Source organism: Ambystoma mexicanum, chromosome 10 (genome assembly GCF_040938575.1).
Source record: "Ambystoma mexicanum isolate Mex_15411 chromosome 10, UKY_AmexF1_1, whole genome shotgun sequence".
Taxonomy (NCBI): Eukaryota; Metazoa; Chordata; class Amphibia; order Caudata; family Ambystomatidae; genus Ambystoma; species Ambystoma mexicanum.
This window is the reverse complement of record NC_090932.1, coordinates 1,480,091,557-1,480,112,761: the sequence shown is the minus strand read 5'-3', so window position 1 is coordinate 1,480,112,761 and position 21,205 is coordinate 1,480,091,557. Positions and strand designations below refer to the sequence as shown.

The following is a 21,205-nucleotide window of genomic DNA, read 5'->3' as shown; positions in this document are numbered from 1 at the left end:
CCAACCCAAATCAAGAGGTAACCACTTTGCCCAAATCGGTTTTTCATTCCATCTCAAAGCCAGAGATCAGGTTCTTCCTGTAGAACGGGTTTTAAGAGACCTCCATCGCTTCCAGAAACAAGTTTTGCATTGCTGGAATTTTACACGGTCGCGAAAGCAGGGACCTTCAATGACATTAGGCGCAAGACAGGGTACCCGACTGGTACCCTCATGTCAAATTCATATGCAATATTTTAGGCATTTCATGCAACACCTGGCAAGAAATCTTCACAGCCAGTTTTCGAACAAGCAGCGGAACTACTCAAAACGCTACAGCCTGCAGTGCAAGAGGGGTTTGCATACAAAACCACACATAAGGTTGTGCACATGCCAGGGATCCCTGTTAGCTCAGGAAGGGACATACAGTACCAGAGCACAAACCTCTGTGTCCATTAGTTGGCTGCACAGTTACACGTGTGCCACCAACATACAGATCTGCAACCATCTACCGTCTCTCCATACCATTATGCAGAACATTAATCAAACAAATATTGGATGTATTAATATCTCAATATGGTCCCATACTTGCATCCATAAAAGGCACAAACCCGTGCAATACAAACATCACATTACCAAAATCTACACAACATGTCGCATTCATGTGAAACAGATCATATTGTCTTTTTATTTTTATTTTGGTTGGCTGAATTATTCAACCTTTCAAAATTATTTACATTAAACATAAAATTCAATTTTTTCACATCAAAACTCATGAAACATCAAAAAGAAAATTAATTGAATATGCCTTAACCAAGTGCAAAAGTTCTCTGTGCCGTGTTAGTTAAGAACAAAGAATAAGTAAAAGAATACAAAAAAGTATAGACTGTACAGTTTGGTCACTAAACAGATTAGACCTCTGTTGCTCACACTATGCTTGATCATATAGCACTATATTGTCCTCAAGCGGAGATTAGTTCCAGCTTATCTCGGGAGGTAAAACAGTGTTAACATGAACAAGTGCAATCTGTGTGGCTGTAGCAAAAACTTCCATATTTCTTCTCTGGCGCGTGAGCATAGGAATCGACATGTGTTAAAATATCTGAGCTGAATAGGATTCAAAACAGGACAGTCAACTACCAAATGACAAAGAGTTTCAATTTGGCACAGATCATTACAGTAATGGCAAGCAGTTTGATCTATAGAGATCGTGTTTCTTCTAGCCAATATCTGCTTAGTAAAAGGTAAGTTCAAACGAATACGTAGCATTTGGGATCCAACATATTTCGATGGACATAAGTTTCCATGGTGCAGAGCCTTTTCGGGTTAGACATCATGACATTACAGTCTACATAATTAAGGCATTGTTTGCGAGTAGGTATCCAATCAAAGCTGTACAGATTCATATTGTCACGATTGACAGAGCAGTGCACTTTTACTAATATCAGTTATATTCATAGCAACACATTTGCATTTTCTGGATTAGTTCATGAACACAATATTGGCGTGACTAATGTTTGGCATAATTGCATGTTTTCAGATATGAACGCCTTTTGGGCTTTTATTTGAACAAGTGTGGATACTTTGCATGTGCGGAAAGACTGATCATCCCATACAGTGCGCTATGTAGACCCCAGTCCAACACCCATTAGCAGCGACTACAGAAATCATTAATGTGAGAGGAGGGGGGGGGGGGGGTGAATCGGTCAGAATTCCGTCCACTCCTGGGGACCCATCTGCACTTCATCATGAGCACCAAGTGACGTCCACACAAGTCATGCAGACGGTTGCAAAACCTAAAAGCCTTACCAACACACTGATGTCCAGAATACTTGCAAAGGGCGAAATATGCATGTTGCTGCGCGTGCAGTATGCAAACAGAAGCCAGAATAGTTTCACGCAGGCATTGGGCAGCATGGTTATTAAACTACCAGGCAGTCGAACCAGCAATGGCAAAGCCAACAGTTGGCTTTTTCGTCATGCCAGAGGCATTTGCCCAACATTGCCATAATGGCACTACCTGGCCATTTAATGGAAACAGATGGAAATGGTGATATTAGCCGAGCTTATGATAAGGATTTGACAGGAACCGCTATCTAATAGCTATAACGCACGCCAACAATGTTGGCTTTTGTCAATGCTTGTTTTTAACAGGACGTCAGGGCAAGGAACAGATTTAAATTAAAGGAGAGTTCCGGGACTTTTTTTTTATTGTCCCTACGGTTCGGCCATGTGTTTTTAAGCATAACTCGGTAGATCGTGGAAAACTTTCCTATGGACCTTACCCGACTTTTCGTCCATTAACGCACTCGAAATCAGCCGCCATTTTATGATAATCCTATCACTTGCCGCATCGCCCTGGCTCACCTGCTTTTGCGGCACTAAATCAAATCCCCCGCCCCCGAGGCTGACATCAGCAGACGCGTACCGCCCATTTCCCAACGCCAAAGCACGTTTCGTGTCAACAATCGCTGCGCCTCAGCTAATGAAGTGTCGCCATGGAAACGGCAGGACGCCTCTTTCCTCAATAAGTATAAACACACCGTTTCACAACACACAGCAGCAGATTTTCGATTCCATTACTCTCGCTGTGTTACTTTGAGTATTCTGTGACTCGTTTCTGTGCTCTGGTCAAATACCTTCGTTGATTGTAGCCCATGTGAACCTGTACCATCTCTGTAAATTATTTTACTTTCTTTACCACACAATGGCTACAATAATGCCGTATATGTACGAGCCCGAGTACACCGAGGAAGAACTACTGGAAAGGCAAGCACGCGAAAACGATGGGGATTCGGACGGCAGTTGGGAGGACCAGTCAACGGATGAAGAGCCTGGACCATGTCGCATGGACGGCGTCTCCACCTGGTGCACGTGCAATCGTTGCGAGCTAATGCCAACTGAGGAGGAGAACTGCTGCTGCCGTGAAAATTCCGGGTGCTTGGCCTACATTTCGGAAGGCGAGCCAAGTCCGCAATGCATCACCGAGCTGCCAGAGTTCAGGGAAGCCTGCCTCTCACGGACAGTGTTGAGGATGATGATGGTGCTTATGCACGAACTTTGCGGCACTGTTCGTCCGCGTAATCCGAGTAACGAGTAAGTATACTCTGGTTGTGATGTCAGTGATGCCACTACTATTTCATGGTCGTCTCCCACATATAAAACTACATCTACATATCATTCGAATGCATGTAAATTGGTTCCATGTTGTGCATTTTCTAGATAGAATTTTTTTCAAAGCAGAATGACATTTTTGTACCTGAATCGACAGTGATAAGAAAGTTGTCATTTTAATACAGTTTGCATCTTTCATTTTCACAGGTGGTACAGGCTGGTGGCCTATCGTTGCTTCACTTGGTGGCTTCACGGGAGGCTCGGACACCGCGTTCGGAGAGTAATACCTGCCTGTGCGGTACTTGCCATTAGACAACATTTCCCCAGCGACAGTGGACAATACCGCGGCTTTTCCCGGGATGTGCTGCAACCGCAATTTTACAATGTGTAATGTTTATTATTTATGTTCAATTGAAATTAAGATCTAAAATAAAACCCAACATATATTTTAACAATGGTTGTTTTGATTTTTTAAATGAATCTAGTGTGTCTCCATTGAATAGTCTTCCTGTGCCTTGTCTTGTCACACCACATGTCTCCGGCCAGCATCCTCCCTCACGCTGGCCGCCCACCTTCAATCCACATAACCGTTGAACCCATATGCAGCAGACATACATATGTTATTTTGCGGGTTGGCATCAAGCCTCCCGGCCTTGCCTCCTCCCCCAAAAATACTTACCACACCACTTTGTTCAGGGTCTCCAGGGTGAACTGCACCCATATATTCTCCTGGGAGGCTGAGGTATTTATAAACTCACCCCCCTGCCTTCCATGTACTAGATCCTGCAGCCTGCCTCTTACATGCAGTTAGATGGCCTCTCCTTGGTGAGGCCCTACGGCAAACGAGTCTTGTCTGCACGACCACCGCCCGCACCGGGGTACTTGCGCTGGCAAGTGGAGCTGTCAGGGAGCGATAAAGGCCAAGAGGTGCCAAAGACCATGTACACTTCAAAGTGGTCTATAGAGCATGGTTTGTTGTTCCCATGTCTACCGCCAGACCCCGTGTCTCCTGCCAAGCATCTCCCCTCACGCTGGACGGCCCCCTGCAATCCACATAAGTGTGTCTCCATTCACGAGTCTTCCTGTGTCTTGTCTGCACGACCACCGCCCCAATCCACCCCCCGCCCTATCAAAGGCAGTTCGCACCGGGGTACTTGTGCTGGCAAGTGGAGCTGTCAGGGAGCGATAAAGGCCAAGAGGTGCCAAAGACCATGTACACTTCAAAGTGGTCTATAGAGCATGGGTTGTTGTTCCCATGTCTACCGCCAGACCCCGTGTCTCCTGCCAAGCATCTCCCCTCACGCTGGACGGCCCCCTGCAATCCACATAAGTGTGTCTCCATTCACGAGTCTTCCTGTGTCTTGTCTGCACGACCACCGCCCCAATCCACCCCCCGCCCTATCAAAGGCAGTTCGCACCGGGGTACTTGTGCTGGCAAGTGGAGCTGTCAGGGAGCTATAAAGGCCAAGAGGTGCCAAAGACCATGTACACTTCAAAGTGGTCTATAGAGCATGGGTTGTTGTTCCCATGTCTACCGCCAGACCCCGTGTCTCCTGCCAAGCATCTCCCCTCACGCTGGACGGCCCCCTGCAATCCACATAAGTGTGTCTCCATTCACGAGTCTTCCTGTGTCTTGTCTGCACGACCACCGCCCCAATCCACCCCCCGCCCTATCAAAGGCAGTTCGCACCGGGGTACTTGTGCTGGCAAGTGGAGCTGTCAGGGAGCGATAAAGGCCAAGAGGTGCCAAAGACCATGTACACTTCAAAGTGGTCTATAGAGCATGGGTTGTTGTTCCCATGTCTACCGCCAGACCCCGTGTCTCCTGCCAAGCATCTCCCCTCACGCGGGACGCCCCCCTGCAAACCGCATAATGCCACGACATATACACGTCATTCATTCACAAACACACCCCTGTTTCGAATTCTTTATAACCCACTTCATATTTCTAATGAAAACTTCTTTGCGCTTTGCTAGTCAACCCGTGAAGGTGCTGGTTGTCTGCTCTTCGTCTCTGTGAACTTCCGTGACCACTTTGAGCAAACTCATCAGTTTGCAACCTGTGAACTGCTCCCTGTTCTACGACAAGAAACTACTCTGATCCCTGCATCTAACTGTTTGCTCGTCAAGGTAAGGCCATGTACCATACTCATTTTGCGTCCAATTTCTTTTCGTTCAAGACAGTACATGCAAGGAACTAGTCACATGTTCTGAGTTTAGTGAAATTATTTTTGTATTTTTTTAAAGTTATTCAAATACTTATCCGCATGTGAATAACGTGTATAGTTCCAAGAACCAAAACATACCTTGCATTGAACCTTTTATGTATTTAATTTTTTAACACAATGGTATTCATAGAGAATTGTTGATCTTTACTTTTCAGAACTTTCCACAATGCCTGCCTGTTCCATTGGCGGTTGTCCTTCGAAGACCCATAATAAATCTGAAGGTACTATAATGCATGTTTTCCCTAAGACAATAGATCAGATAAGAGAATGGGTCCGATATTGCGGATATCCACCCTCTGAGCTTGAAAGTAGAGTCCTAGAAGTCTTTGCGGACAAGAGGGGTGATCGATACCGCATCTGCAGCAGGCACTTTACCTCTGACATGTACTCCACATCATTGCTAATAAAGAAGAACACACCGCGAGCGAGGCGAAAATTGCTCTCAACCGCTATTCCCACTCTATTCGTCCACATCCCTCCACTGGTGAGTCAAGTTTACGTATTTATCTCTCGGCCTTGCGGTAGTGTGTAGCATTAGCTAACAATAATTTCCCCATTTATGTATCCACTCAATATGAAGGCGGAAGATTCTCCATCCGTGTCGTTATTGCAGTCATCAGCCACTTCGAGCGCCTATCGGGTAATCTTACTTGGCTATTCTGCCACTGACTTGTTTTAGGCATGTAAATCAATAGTTTTAATTTATCGTGTAATTATTTTACCTAATGGTACACCCTTGTACTCGTCCTCCAGTCTTTGCTTTCAGTTATAATTATTGTTATCCAAAATAATTCAAGTACTGTCTTTCAGGGAGATGCTGAGGAGTCCAACGTATTGACGACTACCGTTGATGTCACTCAGATGCTCGAGGTACGTTTCAGGACAGTTCCATCGATGGAGATCATCAGATCTTGCATTCTTGTAGCGTGATTGTTACACACAATGTTTCTATCGTTTTTAGCCATTGATATGTCCTTCTGTCGTCGCCCTCCTATGTGTCTTCTTTTTTCAATATTGTGTTCATTACTAATGAAAGTCCTATGTTTCAGGGAGTCGATGGAGCATTAGTCCAAGAAGAAGGGGGAGCGTGCAGTTACGGGTCGGCGCAACAGCTTGCAGAAGTGTGCACCGCAGTCACATCGTCCCTTGATGTTCTTATGCATTTCGAGGTATGCATACTGACAGCTCGATCAAGCGAGATCATATGACTTGATTACATCCGCTATACTTCCTTCTTTATTAACGCAAGTACTATGTTTCAGGGAGATGACGGAGCTTCTTCTACAAGAACATCACCCCTAGTAGTTGATGCAGATTTCTGGGTGGTGACACTTCCAACGATCGAGCAAATCGAATCATATTTAGATATCCATTATTTATTTTAGACAACTGATCATTTGTGCAGGTCTATTTAGATGAGCCGTTGACGCCTGCACAAACTTTATGTTCTTTTTATCAAAATAGAAAACCATACTAATGCAATTACTGTGTTTCAGGGAGTCACTGAAGCATCATCTTCAATAATATCATCAATGGAAGTCTATGAGGAGCCCGAGGTATGGATCTTGACAGTTCCATCTAACTAGATCAACAATGCGTGAATAATTGTCGTTTGAATGTTCTACACAAAGCGTTCATTCGTGTTTTGCTATTGAGATGTACGTGGGTATTGGTCCCCAAGTACATTTTGTGTTTTCGATATTATTATACATACTAATGAAAGTTCTATGTTTCAGGGAGTCGATGGAGCGTCAGTGCGTGATGGATGTGCTTATCAGGAAAACATAGTCGTTGCAGCGCAAGAGGAAGTGGAGACATATACACACGAGTCGGAGCAACAGCGTCCTGATGTTGAAGTTCGAGGCAAGAAAGTTTCAAAGAAAAGAAAGCAAAAGAAGGTTAGTGTCCTGGTCACTATATTATGTTGTTTTTCACTGTTAATAGTTCAATACTGTAAGTTGTGTTTAAACTGATCACCCCTTTTCCAATCTGTCCTCTAGTTGCGAGTGGGTGTACGAACTAGATCTACACAGACAGTGAAGCGAACGAGAGATGTTGCTTGTCAAACCTTTTGGCAGGGACTTGAGACTGGAGAAGCATCGTGCCAATGGGAAGAATATGAAGTGATTGACAACGGAGCTATACCACCACCAGCCATTGATAGTGAATGTCCTCCTGGTAGTTCGGATGCAGTCGGAGATCAATTCACAGAATCCACACCCGCAAAAACTAAGACCGCGAGAAAGTTGAAGAAATTGTTTTATTCACCCATCGCCGGAGAAGGAACAGATGTTGCAATGGAAGAGAATGAAGTAGGCGACAATGAAACACCATCAATATCACTGAACATAGCGGAAGACGATATCAGAGATTCTACCTTTCATGTGAGTGACATGTCCTCAAAGTTACAGGCCGAACCAGCTGGGATGCAGAGTGACAGTATAAGGAAAGAGGCCAAATTCATTGTATTCGATAGTTGTTTGATTGATATTATTATTCGGATGAAATGTGGGCATTTGGTCGGTGGGGAAGTATGTGGGGAGCCATTGATTAATGTGACTCGTGCAATTCGAGGCACTAACCTTAAAATACATGCCACCTGTACAAAATATCATCCTTTCACATGGTCTGCACAACCTATGCTGGGACAACTGCCAGCAGGCAATCTACTTTGTGCAGCGGCTGCACTTTTTAGTGGTTCAAGTTTTAAAAAATTAGAGTCGTTCTTTCAGTTTGTGGGAATCCATTTCATTGCGAAAACTCAGTTCTACAAATACCAAACCGATTATCTATTTCCAGCCATTAGCGAAGCTTGGAGAATGGAAAAAATGTCTATTGATAGTACATTCGCGGGCAAACGGTTCAGGCTAGCCGGTGATGGACAGTGCGACAGCCCAGGATTTTCAGCCAAGTACTGCACCTACCACTTTCAGGACATGGAAAGTAAGAAAATTGTGAGTTCGGTGGTCGTGCAGGTGTCACAAAGTACATCCTCAGTGGCCATGGAGAAAGTTGGCTTTGTAGCATCATTGCAAGAACTACAATCGCGGGGAATGGTGATCGACCTGATAGCCACGGACAGACACGTTTCAATTGCCAAGACAATGAGAGAACAGTACAAAAATATAAATCACCAATTTGACGTTTGGCATCTTGCAAAATCAATCAATAAAAAATTGTCGGCTGCAGGTAAAAAAAAAGAATTGCAAGGTATTTCACAGTGGTCCAAGTCAATCAGCAACCATCTTTGGTGGAGCTCAAAAACATGTGGAGGGTCGTTGGAAATTCTACTTGAAAAATGGCGGTCAGTAATGCCACACTGTACAAATGTTCACCGATGGAACACGAACCAACATTTCCACAATTGTGAGCATGGCCATTTGTCCACAGAGGAGGCACGGAAGAAGAAGTGGTTGATTCCTTCATCACCCACTCACAAAGCCATTGAAAAGATTGTATTTGATAAAACTATAACAAAAGCTTTGAGTGGACTCACGGAATTCTGCCACACAGGAGATTTGGAGGTGTTCCACAATATGTGCCTAAAGTACAGGCCAAAACGATTGCATTTTGGCATGGAGGGCATGATAAATCGGACTCTTTTAGCGGTCTTGGCACATAACCATAATGTTGGCTGTCAACAAAGTAGGACGACCGGAACTTTAGGGACGCTTCGCTACAATAAGGCCTTCACTAAAAGAAGTAAACAATGGGTGATCAAACCAGTGTTTGAGGATATGCAATATGAGTTTATTGAGAAACTTATTGTTGACGTCCTAGATAGGCACATAAATGGAGCTGTGAACGAACCTGTGCAGGGGACAACTGCATTGCCACCCAACATTGCATCTGTTCCATGTCCACCTAAAGAAGAACTCATTGAGAAATACACATCACGGTTTAAATGATTGTAATTTGATTGTCTGTTCTCTCAAGTCTCCTCATGTCGCAGGCCCATTGAATATGTGTATCTATGTATTGTGTAAATAAAAGTGATTGCTCAGTGTACATGCAATGTGTCTCTCCACCCTTGCCCCTCCCTTCACCGTGCAGTAGTGCGAACCACCCGGGTGTCACCTGTGACTTTGCTCTGGAGTCTCCTCATGTCGCAGGCCCATTGAATATGTGTATCTATGTATTGTGTAAATAAAAGTGATTGCTCAGTGTACATGCAATGTGTCTCTCCACCCTTGTTCATTTGCGCATTAAATTAAACCAAACAGTAATATAAATCATTTTTCAATAAATATAGAATCTCTCCGTATTTATGGTTCTGTGTGGCTGCAAAGCACGCAGACAAAATGCAAAGATGGAGTGTAAATTTCAAGTCCTGTGAGAATGCCTTACACTGAATGTAGCTAACTTGGAATGTGTGCTCGTTCGAAGTGAAGGTCAGCTGCTTTGATTTTTTTCTCGGGTGCCAGAATGGCCCACGACTCAGAATAAGGTTCTATTGTATTTTGACCTTGACAGGCCTGGACCACGTAAGAAACGATAATGAATATAATTTCAGAAACGAAAGCCATTTCATGTTCGTTCATTAGAAGAAATAACATCGGCATAGAAGGAGTGGTATTTCGGGGCTGCCCTACGCACAGACGCAATGGAAAATGCAAATATAATGTAAGTAACTCTTTAGATGAGTTTATACCGCAATTTAATTACTATACAGTTGCTTTAAAGACGGGTTAAGTTGTACTTGTTCGTTCTATGTGGCATGTTGTTTTGTACCGCGCACTATCTTGGGGAGAACCGTCTACTTGGCCCCCTTCCCGCCCCTACCTGCAAGGCTAAAAACCTCGGGGTCATCTTCGACTCCACACTCTCCTTCTCTCCTCATATATCTGACGTCTCTAAGAAGTCACACTACCAGCTGCACCTCCTCAGAGGTATTCTTCCCTTCCTCTCCTTCCCCCAGAAGCCCACTGTCTCCCGAGCCCTGGTTCTCTCTAGGCTGGACTACTGTAACAGCCTCTATCTTAATCTGCCTGCCTCCACTCTCCGCCCTCTGCAACTTATCCAGAACAGAACTGCGAGACTTGTCCTTGGCCTCAAGCGGGCCCTTTTTATTTATTATTTATTATTTATTATTTTATTACGCTACTTACCTTGTACTGCACTTCCCCCCCCACCTCCTCTCCTTGCACTTTCTCCTTTTCCCCTTACCTCTGCACTTGCGCGATCTGAATGACACCTGGCCTAGTAGGATCGTTTGTCTGTCTTCCCCTTGTTCCCCTCCCTCCCTGCCTCGTCGCGCCTTGAAACACTTGTGTATAGGCGCGTTACAAATACCATATCATATCATATCATACTTTTACGGAAGCACCTCAAAACCTTTGCTTCTGCTTTCTCTCTCCCTCTCCCCTGCTACAACTGGTCCACTGTCTGCGATCTCGGTCCTGGGCCCTTCCACTCTCCACCTGCACTCCCTGTCAACCCCTGCACTGGGGGACTGTCTCAGTATCCTACAGCCCCCCTTGACGTATAAAACCCAGTTGCACTGTCCTAGCTATGAAATAATTTCCAGACCTAATATATAAAATGAATAATTTTAATAAAGATCTGATGGTGAGACTAATTTCCTTTTTTTATGTTTTTCAAATAGATACATCGTCCATTATTGTCTGTGTCACGAGTACCAGACACCGGCGGATGGGTTTTTTAACCGCCAGTTGCTTCTCCGCGTGAACAACGTTAGCACCCTGACCATTTTGTGGGACGATCGCCAAGTACAAGTATGCCCTTACGCGGTACTAACGGCTAGATGCAACATACAGACCGTTGTGGTGCCCTAGTGCCTCGTTGTTGGAATAGCCATGCGATTATCAGTGCGACCGAAGAGCTTATTTTATCGTAAACCAACACCATGTCTACTGCACACGAACATCGCTTGCCTCAAGACGAAATATTTTGGATCGAGAGCAAATAAAAATTCATTTATCTAAGACCCTGTGTACAGCAAAGGAACATCGTGTGCCTCGAAACGAACTTTTCGGAACGTGAACAAATAAAAATGCAAATCGCTGAATATTCTCAAAACATTTGATGTCCAATAAATGTACTTTGCCAAATGTACAATCTTGCCGTTTGCTTTTAAACCACTGTTTCATATTCCGAATTGTGGCGCTGTATTGTGAGATGATCTAAGACCCTGTGTACAGCAAAGGAACATCGTGTGCCTCGAAACGAACTTTTCGGAACGTGAACAAATAAAAATGCAAATCGCTGAATATTCTCAAAACATTTGATGTCAAATAAATTTACTTTACCAAATTTACAATCTTGCGGTTTAATTTAAAAGTACAGTTTCATATTCCCAATTGTGGCGCGCTGTGTTGTTTGAGCTCATCTGTGTTGATTTCCTGGTTCTGTGTGGAGTCGCGTATAAGACGCCTGGGCGCGTTTGCCTACGCAGCTCAGTCACGTCACGGATAGAGGCGGGGAATATGAATGTTTTGATCAAGTCTGTTTCAGGGGCGGGGGATTTGATTTAGTGCCGCAAAAGCAGGTGAGCCAGGGCGATGCGGCAAGTGATAGGATTATCATAAAATGGCGGCTGATTTCGAGTGCGTTAATGGACGAAAAGTCGGGTAAGGTCCATAGGAAAGTTTTCCACGATCTACCGAGTTATGCTTAAAAACACATGGCCGAACCGTAGGGACAATAAAAAAAAAGTCCCGGAACTCTCCTTTAAGTGGATGAAGGCACACTTGGTGAAGTCATTTAAAAAAAGATTTTGTTTAAAAACCACACACCAGTAGAAGATTTACAGCTCCAATGAAGGCATTAACTCACAGGTGACTACTTACAACTGGCAGGCCAAAGTTTAATGTTACTGCTCAATAGAGCTAGCGCAAGGAGAAACCAGGAGGTAGCGTTTTGGATGGAGTAGGAATTACCATAGGGATTTGCAAGGGAATTGGCAGTCAATGGGCGAGTAAATAAGCAAACACTGACAAGTTGCGGGTCACTCGTCACATGCCGGTAAGATAGCTCAGTGAGTTATACGCTCACTGCTGTGATCTATGCGCGATCTCAGGTCGCAAGTTCGAATCCCAGCAAGGTCAACTCAGCCTTTCATTCTTCCGAGGTCGATGGAGTACTCATTTTGATTTGGTAATATTAATTGCATATGAACCTGTTCTCTGTAAAGTGCTTTGGCTAAAAGTGCTATATAAATAAGTATTATTATACATAAACAACTTACAAGCTGTACTCCAATGCAATATTTTTAGCGTACAGGTGGCCAAAAACTATAGAGTGCGACCGAGCAACTAACACATTTGTATTTATTTGAAGAACAGAGATGTCAATTTCGAACAAAAACAACATTTACAGATAGTGGAGGCACTCACACGAAGGGTGCCTGTACAATAGCACAAAGATGTGAAATAGTTGAGAGCCAGTTTATGAGGGTGTAAAAAGGTAAGACATATACCAGGGACAAAAACTGAATATGTAGCAGTACAAGGGAACTGCGAAAAGCCGGAAGACCGCCCTCCAATGACCTGCCGATGAATTTGAAACACGGCAGTCTTTGGAAGATTGGATAAGGTGATGAAGGCAACTCGGCTTGAGGTAGAGAACTGGTGAGGTCAGCTTGGGGCATTCACAACAAACCACACCACATACCAACTTTGGGGGAGGGAAGGATGAGATGGGGTGCCGAGCAGAGTATTCCATGATGTAAACAGTGAGAGCACTGTCGATTAAGTTGTAGTGAAAGGAGTTGCTAGTTGTGTGATTATTTAGCATTATGTTGTGTGTACCAACCAATTCCAACGAAAATGAATTTTTTTTTGTATATTATGTAAAATTACCATGTGTACTGAAAACATCTTAGAGGGCAGTGCTACTTTACATAGCATAATCAACCCAAGACAGACAATTTGCAAGGCTGTCAGGACAACTACATACCTGGTTTTATAGTTTTTAGGGATCATCGGTGCATATTAGTCCTGACCAGCCTTGTGGTTGAAGCATTGGGCCACGTTGTGTGCGTGTGTATATATATATATATATATATATATATATATATTATATATACACACACACACACACACATATACACACAGGTCGTGCCTATAGGCGTCCTGCCTCTGTTTGTTTTGCTGTTTCCCTAGCCGTTTGTTGTGCACATTTTGTGCTATATATTTGCATATATATATATATATATATATATATATATATATATATATATATATATATATATATATATATATATATATATACATACATATATACACACACACACATACACTTCAAAAAGGTAATATTAACCAAAGGGGCAAATGATTCAAACTAAAGAGGAACATTATTTAAAATGTACTAAGCTACATTAAGCTGCATCACTGGAGGCACTGGTGGGGCCAGGTAGGGAGGATGGGTCGGTTCTCTCATTAGCAAGTAAGTGAAGTTCAAGCCAAGCTTTGAAGAGATCCCATTGACTGTTCTGGGCAGTGGGTTCCAGTGGTGCGGGACGGGTAGGGAGAAAGAGCAGAAGCGAAAGGAGACACCGTCAGGGTATGAGACGGTGAGGTCGACTGTAGAGGAGGATCAGAGGGAACCAGATGGTGAGTAAACGGAGATACAATTAGAAAGCTACTAAGGAGCGGCGGAGCAAAAAAAAAAAAGATAGCTTTGAAGACTAGGAGAAGGAACTTGAAAAGAAAGCAGTTGTGCAAGGAGAACCAACCAGCATGTGGTTGATACCTAAAACTGGTGGGGGTTGGAGTAGGTTGTAGAGTGTGCAGGAAGCTCAGTTGAGGACTTTGTCTAAAGGGAGGAAATAGTAGATGGGAAGCCAAGAGTAGGCTTGAGCAGTAAAGTTTGCTGAGCGGAAGTGGAGATTAGCATTTTTGTAGAGTGGTTAGTAAGAAAAGGATGCATTTTCTGAATGTTGGAGGTCAATATGGAGTGGCAGTGGTAGTGATGAATTGTTGCAGGTCCTTATCAAAAGGAGGACCCTAACGTTGTGAGCCTTGGATGAGGGAGTAAGGTAGGGAGGTGGCAGAGGAGGGGTGAGCATTCAGGTTTTTGAAAAGTTTATCATGGAGCAACGGAGAGCCGGCCAGTGACTAATTGCAGCGATAGATTGTAATCTGTTCAGAGAGAACCCGGTTAAAGGGGGGAAATGAGAAAAATATGAGCGTTATCAGCAAAAAGGTGATTGTGAAAGCCAAAGGATGAGACAAGTAGTCCTAGGGCAAAGGCATAGTGGGTGAAGAGCAGAGGTCCATGGACTCATCCTTGGGGGGATGGGGGGGATTGGTTGGGCGGTGGGTGCTGACGGAGAGAGGACTGGGTTTAGGAGGTAATCCAAGCAAGAGCACATTTGCGAAACTCAGGGTCCTAGACTGTGAGAAGGAGAGGAGTGCTTGACAGTGTTGAAAGGGGCAGAAAGGTCAAAAAGGAGTGGTGAGCATTAGAGAGAAGGTTGGAGACATGCACAAGTGCAGTCTTCACCACGGAAGGTGATTATCCTCAAGGTCCTTAGTGATCCGGTCGAAGACCATCCACTCAAAGGATTTTAAATAATGGGAGAAGGAGAGAAATTGGGCGATAGTTTGCTGCAATGTTTTGGTAAGCAGAGAGTTTCTTCAATAGGAGCAAGGAGGCAGGGAAGAGTCCAGCGGGGAGAGAGGTTAAAGGGCTCAGAGATGTTCCCCTATCCCTGCTCATTTCTGACAATGGGATCCACATCACCTCTGCATTCGCTTTCACCAGTCACTACCTCTAGGGGTAGTCCGGTTGATAGCTTGCGTGCTTACAAGCTTGGTGCTAGCAAGAGGGTTTCTTGACATTAATGTTATAGTGTGGGCCACACAAGCTGTGCAGAAAGGAGAGGGGATGCACTGGAATCAGGCAATGCAGCCCAAGAACTTTACCTCTGCAGGCTGCATGCCAAGTCTTTCAGTCGTCTTTTGTGTTTGCTGATGGAGCTGCTGCAAGCCGTCTGGAGGGCATTGAGTTCTTCAAGTTTCTGTCTGTATACTTTGTGGGATTCCTGGAAGACACAAAGCAAAATTAAAAAACAATCAAATAAAAGACATTTACACAAGAAGAAAACAAACCCATGGATTTCTTTCCCGCACCCAAAGAGAGCGTTTGTACAATTATGGAAATTAGATCACGCTAAACCAAAGAAGCACTGAACTACTTTCAAGGCACAAGCCGAGAGTACATGCTGGTGGACTGACGTCAAATGGTGGACCCATCCACACCCCCACCCACCCGAGTGTTTTTAGGCCAGCAGTAAGAAAATGCTGCAATAACTTACTGGTAATCTTAATTACTCCAGTTCTTCCTTGTCCCAGTCACTCACTGATGAGGGCCACCGACCCCAGGCAGACCCTTTCCTTTTGGCCTCCCTCTCATGTATGCCCTGCACCCCTCTGGGTGCGGGCCCATAAAACCCTGGACCTCCCGACAAACTTCCTGAATATACCAAGCTCTTCCCGTAATTCAGGAGATCTGCCAGGTTGGGAGGATAGGCGACTGGGATGAGAAGAGTTGGATTTGTAGTAATTAAGATTATTGGTAAGTAATCAGGGCATTACCTCCTTGTCCCATTTTCCTCACCCCAGTCATTCAAGGATGAGGATGTACCAAGTCAAACTAAACTATGCACAATCACCACACCACAGAAACTGCAAACACTACTTCATTACGAGACCGATGTGTGAAACAAGATGGTGTCTCACCCACTAGTCCCCAGGGATCAGTCATCCAGGTGGCCAGGACATGGCCATCGCATTTGGATCCAGTTCCTAGAGGTGGACCAGCGCGGGAGGACTACCTGGGTGAGGAGTCTTTGGGGAGGTGGACACCAGATGGTGAGACGCGGTATCCCCCCCCCCTTCCCTGTAACACCCTCCCCCAGTCCTACCAGATAGGATATTTAGGAACTCTACCCCTCCCGCCCCCTTTCACACAGACAGCCCACTATGAGAGAAAACAGACTAACAACCGAGCAGTATACACGATGTGTCCCAATACAATGGTCAGGCAATTATTGACCACACACACCTAACTTCCATGAAGCTTCCCCATACAGATAAAGGCGGAGCACGAGAGCACACTGAGCGAGGCAAAGCACACGAGGAAACAGGTTTCAAGATGGCAGCTGAACGGGAAAAGAAAGATTGCAAAACAGAAGGGGGTTGCAAGGAGGGAAGTTCCATTGACTTGATAAGGAACCGTTACTTTCCTGAAACCTCGAGAATAGAAAACCTAAGACCAGGAAACCAGGCTGAAGAATCCTCCATTGTGTGTCAGAGATACCAGGGCACTCCCATGTAAAAAACCAAGGCGGGGAGAAGCACCAGCCACTGTGGTACCGTCCTTGGCACCAAGAACAAAGCAGCATCAGTGAAATCAACACAGCCAGCGAGTTGTGGAGACCGATACAAGACTAGTCTATGTTGAAGCCAAGGTTGCAAGCAGCAACATTGCATGGCGATCGCTGGAACAAACATTGTTAAAAACGCATGTGATAAGAGACGCAGGTAAAGTTGAACTGCTGATGAGCGATTTAACTTTAAAAGCAAGATACAATACCTTTGACCGAGTGATCCGTCACTGTGTGGGTGCTCAATCGAAGGTCTCTAAAGTATCCAGCTGAGAAATGGCAAAAGCAAAAGTGAGAAAAAGGTTATATCAAGAAGAGAATTGAAGTGGTCGAGCAAAAGGGTCAAGCAAAATCCCATGGACGGTCAAACTTTTGAAAGAAAGTTTGGAAAAAGATGAATTTGGTCCGAGCGTGGCGGTGGGGGATCCGGGGTGAACAGTAAATCACCTGAGAAGTTGCATATGCAAAGTCCTAAGAAAGGAACTTCAATGTTTGTTTTGTTGCATCAGGCCCTATGGAATAAGACTTTGAATGGCAGAGAGACTGACACAGAAGGCCCTGATGTTGAGGTTTTGAACTGCATCCTCGTGCTAGAGAAGCCAGAGTGTGAAGCACGAGTGTGCTGCCTTGTCCTGTGCTGAAAACATGGGGAAGGGAAGCAGACGGTTTGAATATCCAGACATATCATTTCTTGAACACTTATCTTTTGCATAACAGTTTCCTACACCATTTGTATTTAGAAGGATTGGCAATAGGTTTATGTGTATAGGCCCTTTTATTTCAACTAGGACTGCGTTATTATTTGGTGGTCATAGCTTGCTCCCATCTTTAGATTTAGGATTAGATGGACGTTTATTAAACCCAATTGAAAACACCCTCAAACTTATCTTGTGCGGTCACTGTTTGATACCATGCCTCCCTTGCACAGAACATGGACTCATTTAGTGCATGAGCGAGGACTGCAGTACAGAAGGAACCCTCTGCCTCCCCCCTGAGCGACAAACTGTAATTCTGAACAAAAGTGGAAGGAGACACCCAAGACGCCGTCCTGCAGATTTCAGCATAGATAGACCCCTGAATTAAGCCCAGGAGGTCGCCACGCCCTAGTGAATCTACCCTGGGGCAACAGAAACCCTGGAGTAACACATAACCGAGTCTCCCAGACCCACCGCCTGATAGATGCAACTGAAGGATTAACAATGGTCTCAAAAACAGCTGAAACCACAAAGGGGAGGTTTAACCAACTTCTTACTATGTGGAGTAAGACTATATATTCCACAAAAAGTGGAGTATCATAAACATGCCTATATATTTGGGTATCCTATAATATTGTTCCAAAATACCATTGTATCTGCTTGTTTCCTAAAATGAATTTTATTATTTCACATAAACAAGCCAAAACATATTGATAAGAAACAATAAAAAAATTATCATATCACATAACATATACAAGACAAAATTCTTTACAAAGTCTAAAAAAAAAATCAACACAAGTAAACCGATATAAGTGGGTCCTAGTGTTCTAGTATATTTAAGGTCCATCGTGTGTCTCGTTCACACTATGATCCTATTTGCTGCAACCAATTCCGGGTGATGTTACTTAATACTTCATAGTATCCCAACTCGTACAAGTTTCTGTCCATTAGGCACACAGATGTAGGACATTCTTCAGGGGCATATATTGTCTTGTGTATAAAGTCTGTTTTGTTAAAAAACGTTCTTCTTTGGAGACCCAAAGTAAGGTACCCTCAATGACTCGTAGGTTGAAAGTCACAGAGTTTTTCGTACACCTTAACTGGCTTTGATAAGCAGTTTCCAGTTGTTGAAAAAAATTCCTGCCTTTATAGCCTCTTCTCACAGTTCAAAAAGTTCACCCGGTCTTTGGCATTGTCATCTATGTCAATATAGTGACTGTTGGGATGATATAATTCCCTCCTATTAATTTGTGGTAAACAGAGATAATTGCCAATTTTTTCCAAAAAAAACCTCATGTGTTGGCGCATAGGTTTCAGGCTCTAACATCCAAACGGAACAAAGCTTGTGATATATTTTCTTCATTTTCAATGTTCTTTAAATTTTAGTAGTATTGTTTTGGCAAAACAAATCTCCAGACCTGGACATCCGAAAAACAACCTTTGGAACCATACGATAGGCTACCCAAATATATAGGCATGTTTATGATACTGAAGGATTAACACCTGCATGAACCAGGCTAAATGTCACTAACAAGGAGTTGCATATTCAGAACCCAGCATGCTTATCTAGGTAAACGCGAACTGCCCTACCTAAATCCAGTGTGTGTAGTGTTACGCCACCTGCATCAAAACGAAGGAAAAGCCAGATCTTGAGAGATCTGAAAAACAAGATCATCCTTAGGGCGAAAAGGTGGGGGGGGTGGGGAGGGGGAGGGGAAGGAGCCTGAGAACTAAACCAGATTACTCAAATTGCAGATATGGAGGTCTACAGGACAAAGCACCCAACTCCCTCAATCTGTGGGTTGAGGTTCCTGCCAACAGGAATACAACTTTAACCGTAAGCAGCTTGAGGGAGAAAGTCCCTAGGTTTAAAAAGGGGGCACCACTAATGCATTGTAATACTGTGGACAGATCCAACAGCATCATGCCGAGGTCCGACAGGTGAGCGCTCCTTTCAATAATGACAGTCTGGAAGTATAAGGTGCCATTGGACCAATGCCATCCCCAGGTACCCAGACCATCCTAATAGCGGCAGCTGAACCCTAAGATGAAACAGCTAAATACCGGAAGAAAAAAAAACAGATTCCTGTGAGGACGGGAAGCCCCTGCTCAGGGAATCAGTCATGGTATTGTCCACACCTGGAATGTAGGATGCTGTCAGACTTGCTTCTGCCCAAGAGCAGATCGACTGTGCCAGATCTGCCAAAGTGTGACACTTCGTACCTCGGTGTCTGTTGATACAGCACTTTGATACAATATTGTCCCTGCGAATATGGAGCGTGCAACAAAGTAACTGAGGTTCAAACCTCTGAAGCACTCGGCTGATGGCTGTCAGCTCCCTCCAATTCGATGAGTGAGAGGCTTCCAAACGCCCCTGCATTATGTCCTGTTCGAAGGTTGCCCCACCCCATCCCCCTTAATTGGAGCAAGCTGGCATCCATGGTTCTCGTCATTGGATCTTCCAGACAGATCACACCCCCCACTGATGGGAAGATTCCACACTCAGCCACCACCTCATTTAATTGGTCACCTTCTCCATCAGAATGTGTGTTTCATATAGTTGTGTCAACGGGTTCCAATTACTTAATAGATGATAAACCAATGGTTTTAGATGCAGCCTGGGCCACTGGACCATGGACACACATGCTGCGAGTTTACCCTGCAAAGGAGCTGGGGTAGCCAAAAGACTTGTGACCCGATTCCTCTGCTTCGGAGCCAGAAGAGGAAGAAGAAAAAAAGTTTGTTTTGGGTGGTGTCCAATATAACGCCAATGAATTGCAAGAGTGAGCTGTGACTTCTTGCAATTGATGACCCACTCGTGCATCTCCAAAAGGGCGCAGGCCTCCCTGTCATCTGTTGCAGTTTGGGCTGCTGATGACGAATGAATGAGCCAATCGTCTATGCAAGGATGGACTGCTATCTCACGTTCATGAAGGATCCCTACTAGGGGGGCAAACACTTTTAAAAATGGCCTTGGGCTGTCTCCAGCCCAAATGGGAGTGCTACAACTGGAACTGATCCCCCATTTTGAACCGCAGAAACCGATGGTGACCTGCAAAAAATAGGGATGTGAAAGTATGCATCTTTTAGGTCTATACTGGCCAGACACTCATCTGGTCTCCGGATCGCGCAGATGGTCTGTACTGAATTCATCTGAAAGGTTGCATGCGGAACGTAATTGTTGAGATCCTTCAGGTCCAGCATGGGGGAGAACTCACCAGATGGTTTCAGCACTAGGAATAAAATTGGGTGGAAACCTTGGAGCCGTTCCTTTATGGGGTTCTTTCACCACCCCTCTTTTCTTCACCAAGTCCTCCACCCCTTGAATCAGAGCCATCTCTTTGACCATGGAGTTGGAATAGACCTTAGTACAGGTGATATTTTCTTGTAAAAGTTTATCCTGTAGCTCTCCCCAACTATATTGAGAACCCATTGATTGTAGATGGCGGCACTTTATTAGTTGTAGAAAAGCAACAGCTGACCTCCCACATGGGTCCTGACGGGGAATGATCCCATAGTCAGGACTGCAGCTGCGACTTCAGGGTTGCCAGGGCTTTGCGAGAGTGTAGTAGTAACAGCTGGACCCTTTACCCTTCCTTTTGTAGGCCTTTGTGCTGCAGGTATTTGGGGAAACCTTGTCATGGTCTTCCAACTCGATGGTTGCCTAGGGTGGACCGGTAGAGAACTTGTCAGCCTGTGCTTGTTTAAGCAATTTCCCCAACTTTGGTCCAAACAACTTCTGATCGTCTCCAAAGGGAGCACTCCCCCAAGAGGCTGCGAAAAGGTTATGCCAATGCCTGATCCACCGCAATATCCAACATCTCAATTTCACCTCATGGGAT

The 21,205-nt window shown here is 44.5% G+C and overlaps 1 protein-coding gene across 1 annotated transcript in view; it reads right to left on the bottom strand.

The window, feature by feature from the left end:
• Positions 1-21,205, bottom strand: part of TMEM120B (transmembrane protein 120B) — a 267,192-nt gene that overhangs the window by 218,477 nt on the left and 27,510 nt on the right. Inside the window, exon 2 of the mRNA XM_069619587.1 lies at positions 15,206-15,324. Coding sequence (XP_069475688.1) covers positions 15,206-15,324 — 119 coding nt within the window. The remainder of the gene's footprint in view (positions 1-15,205; positions 15,325-21,205) is intronic.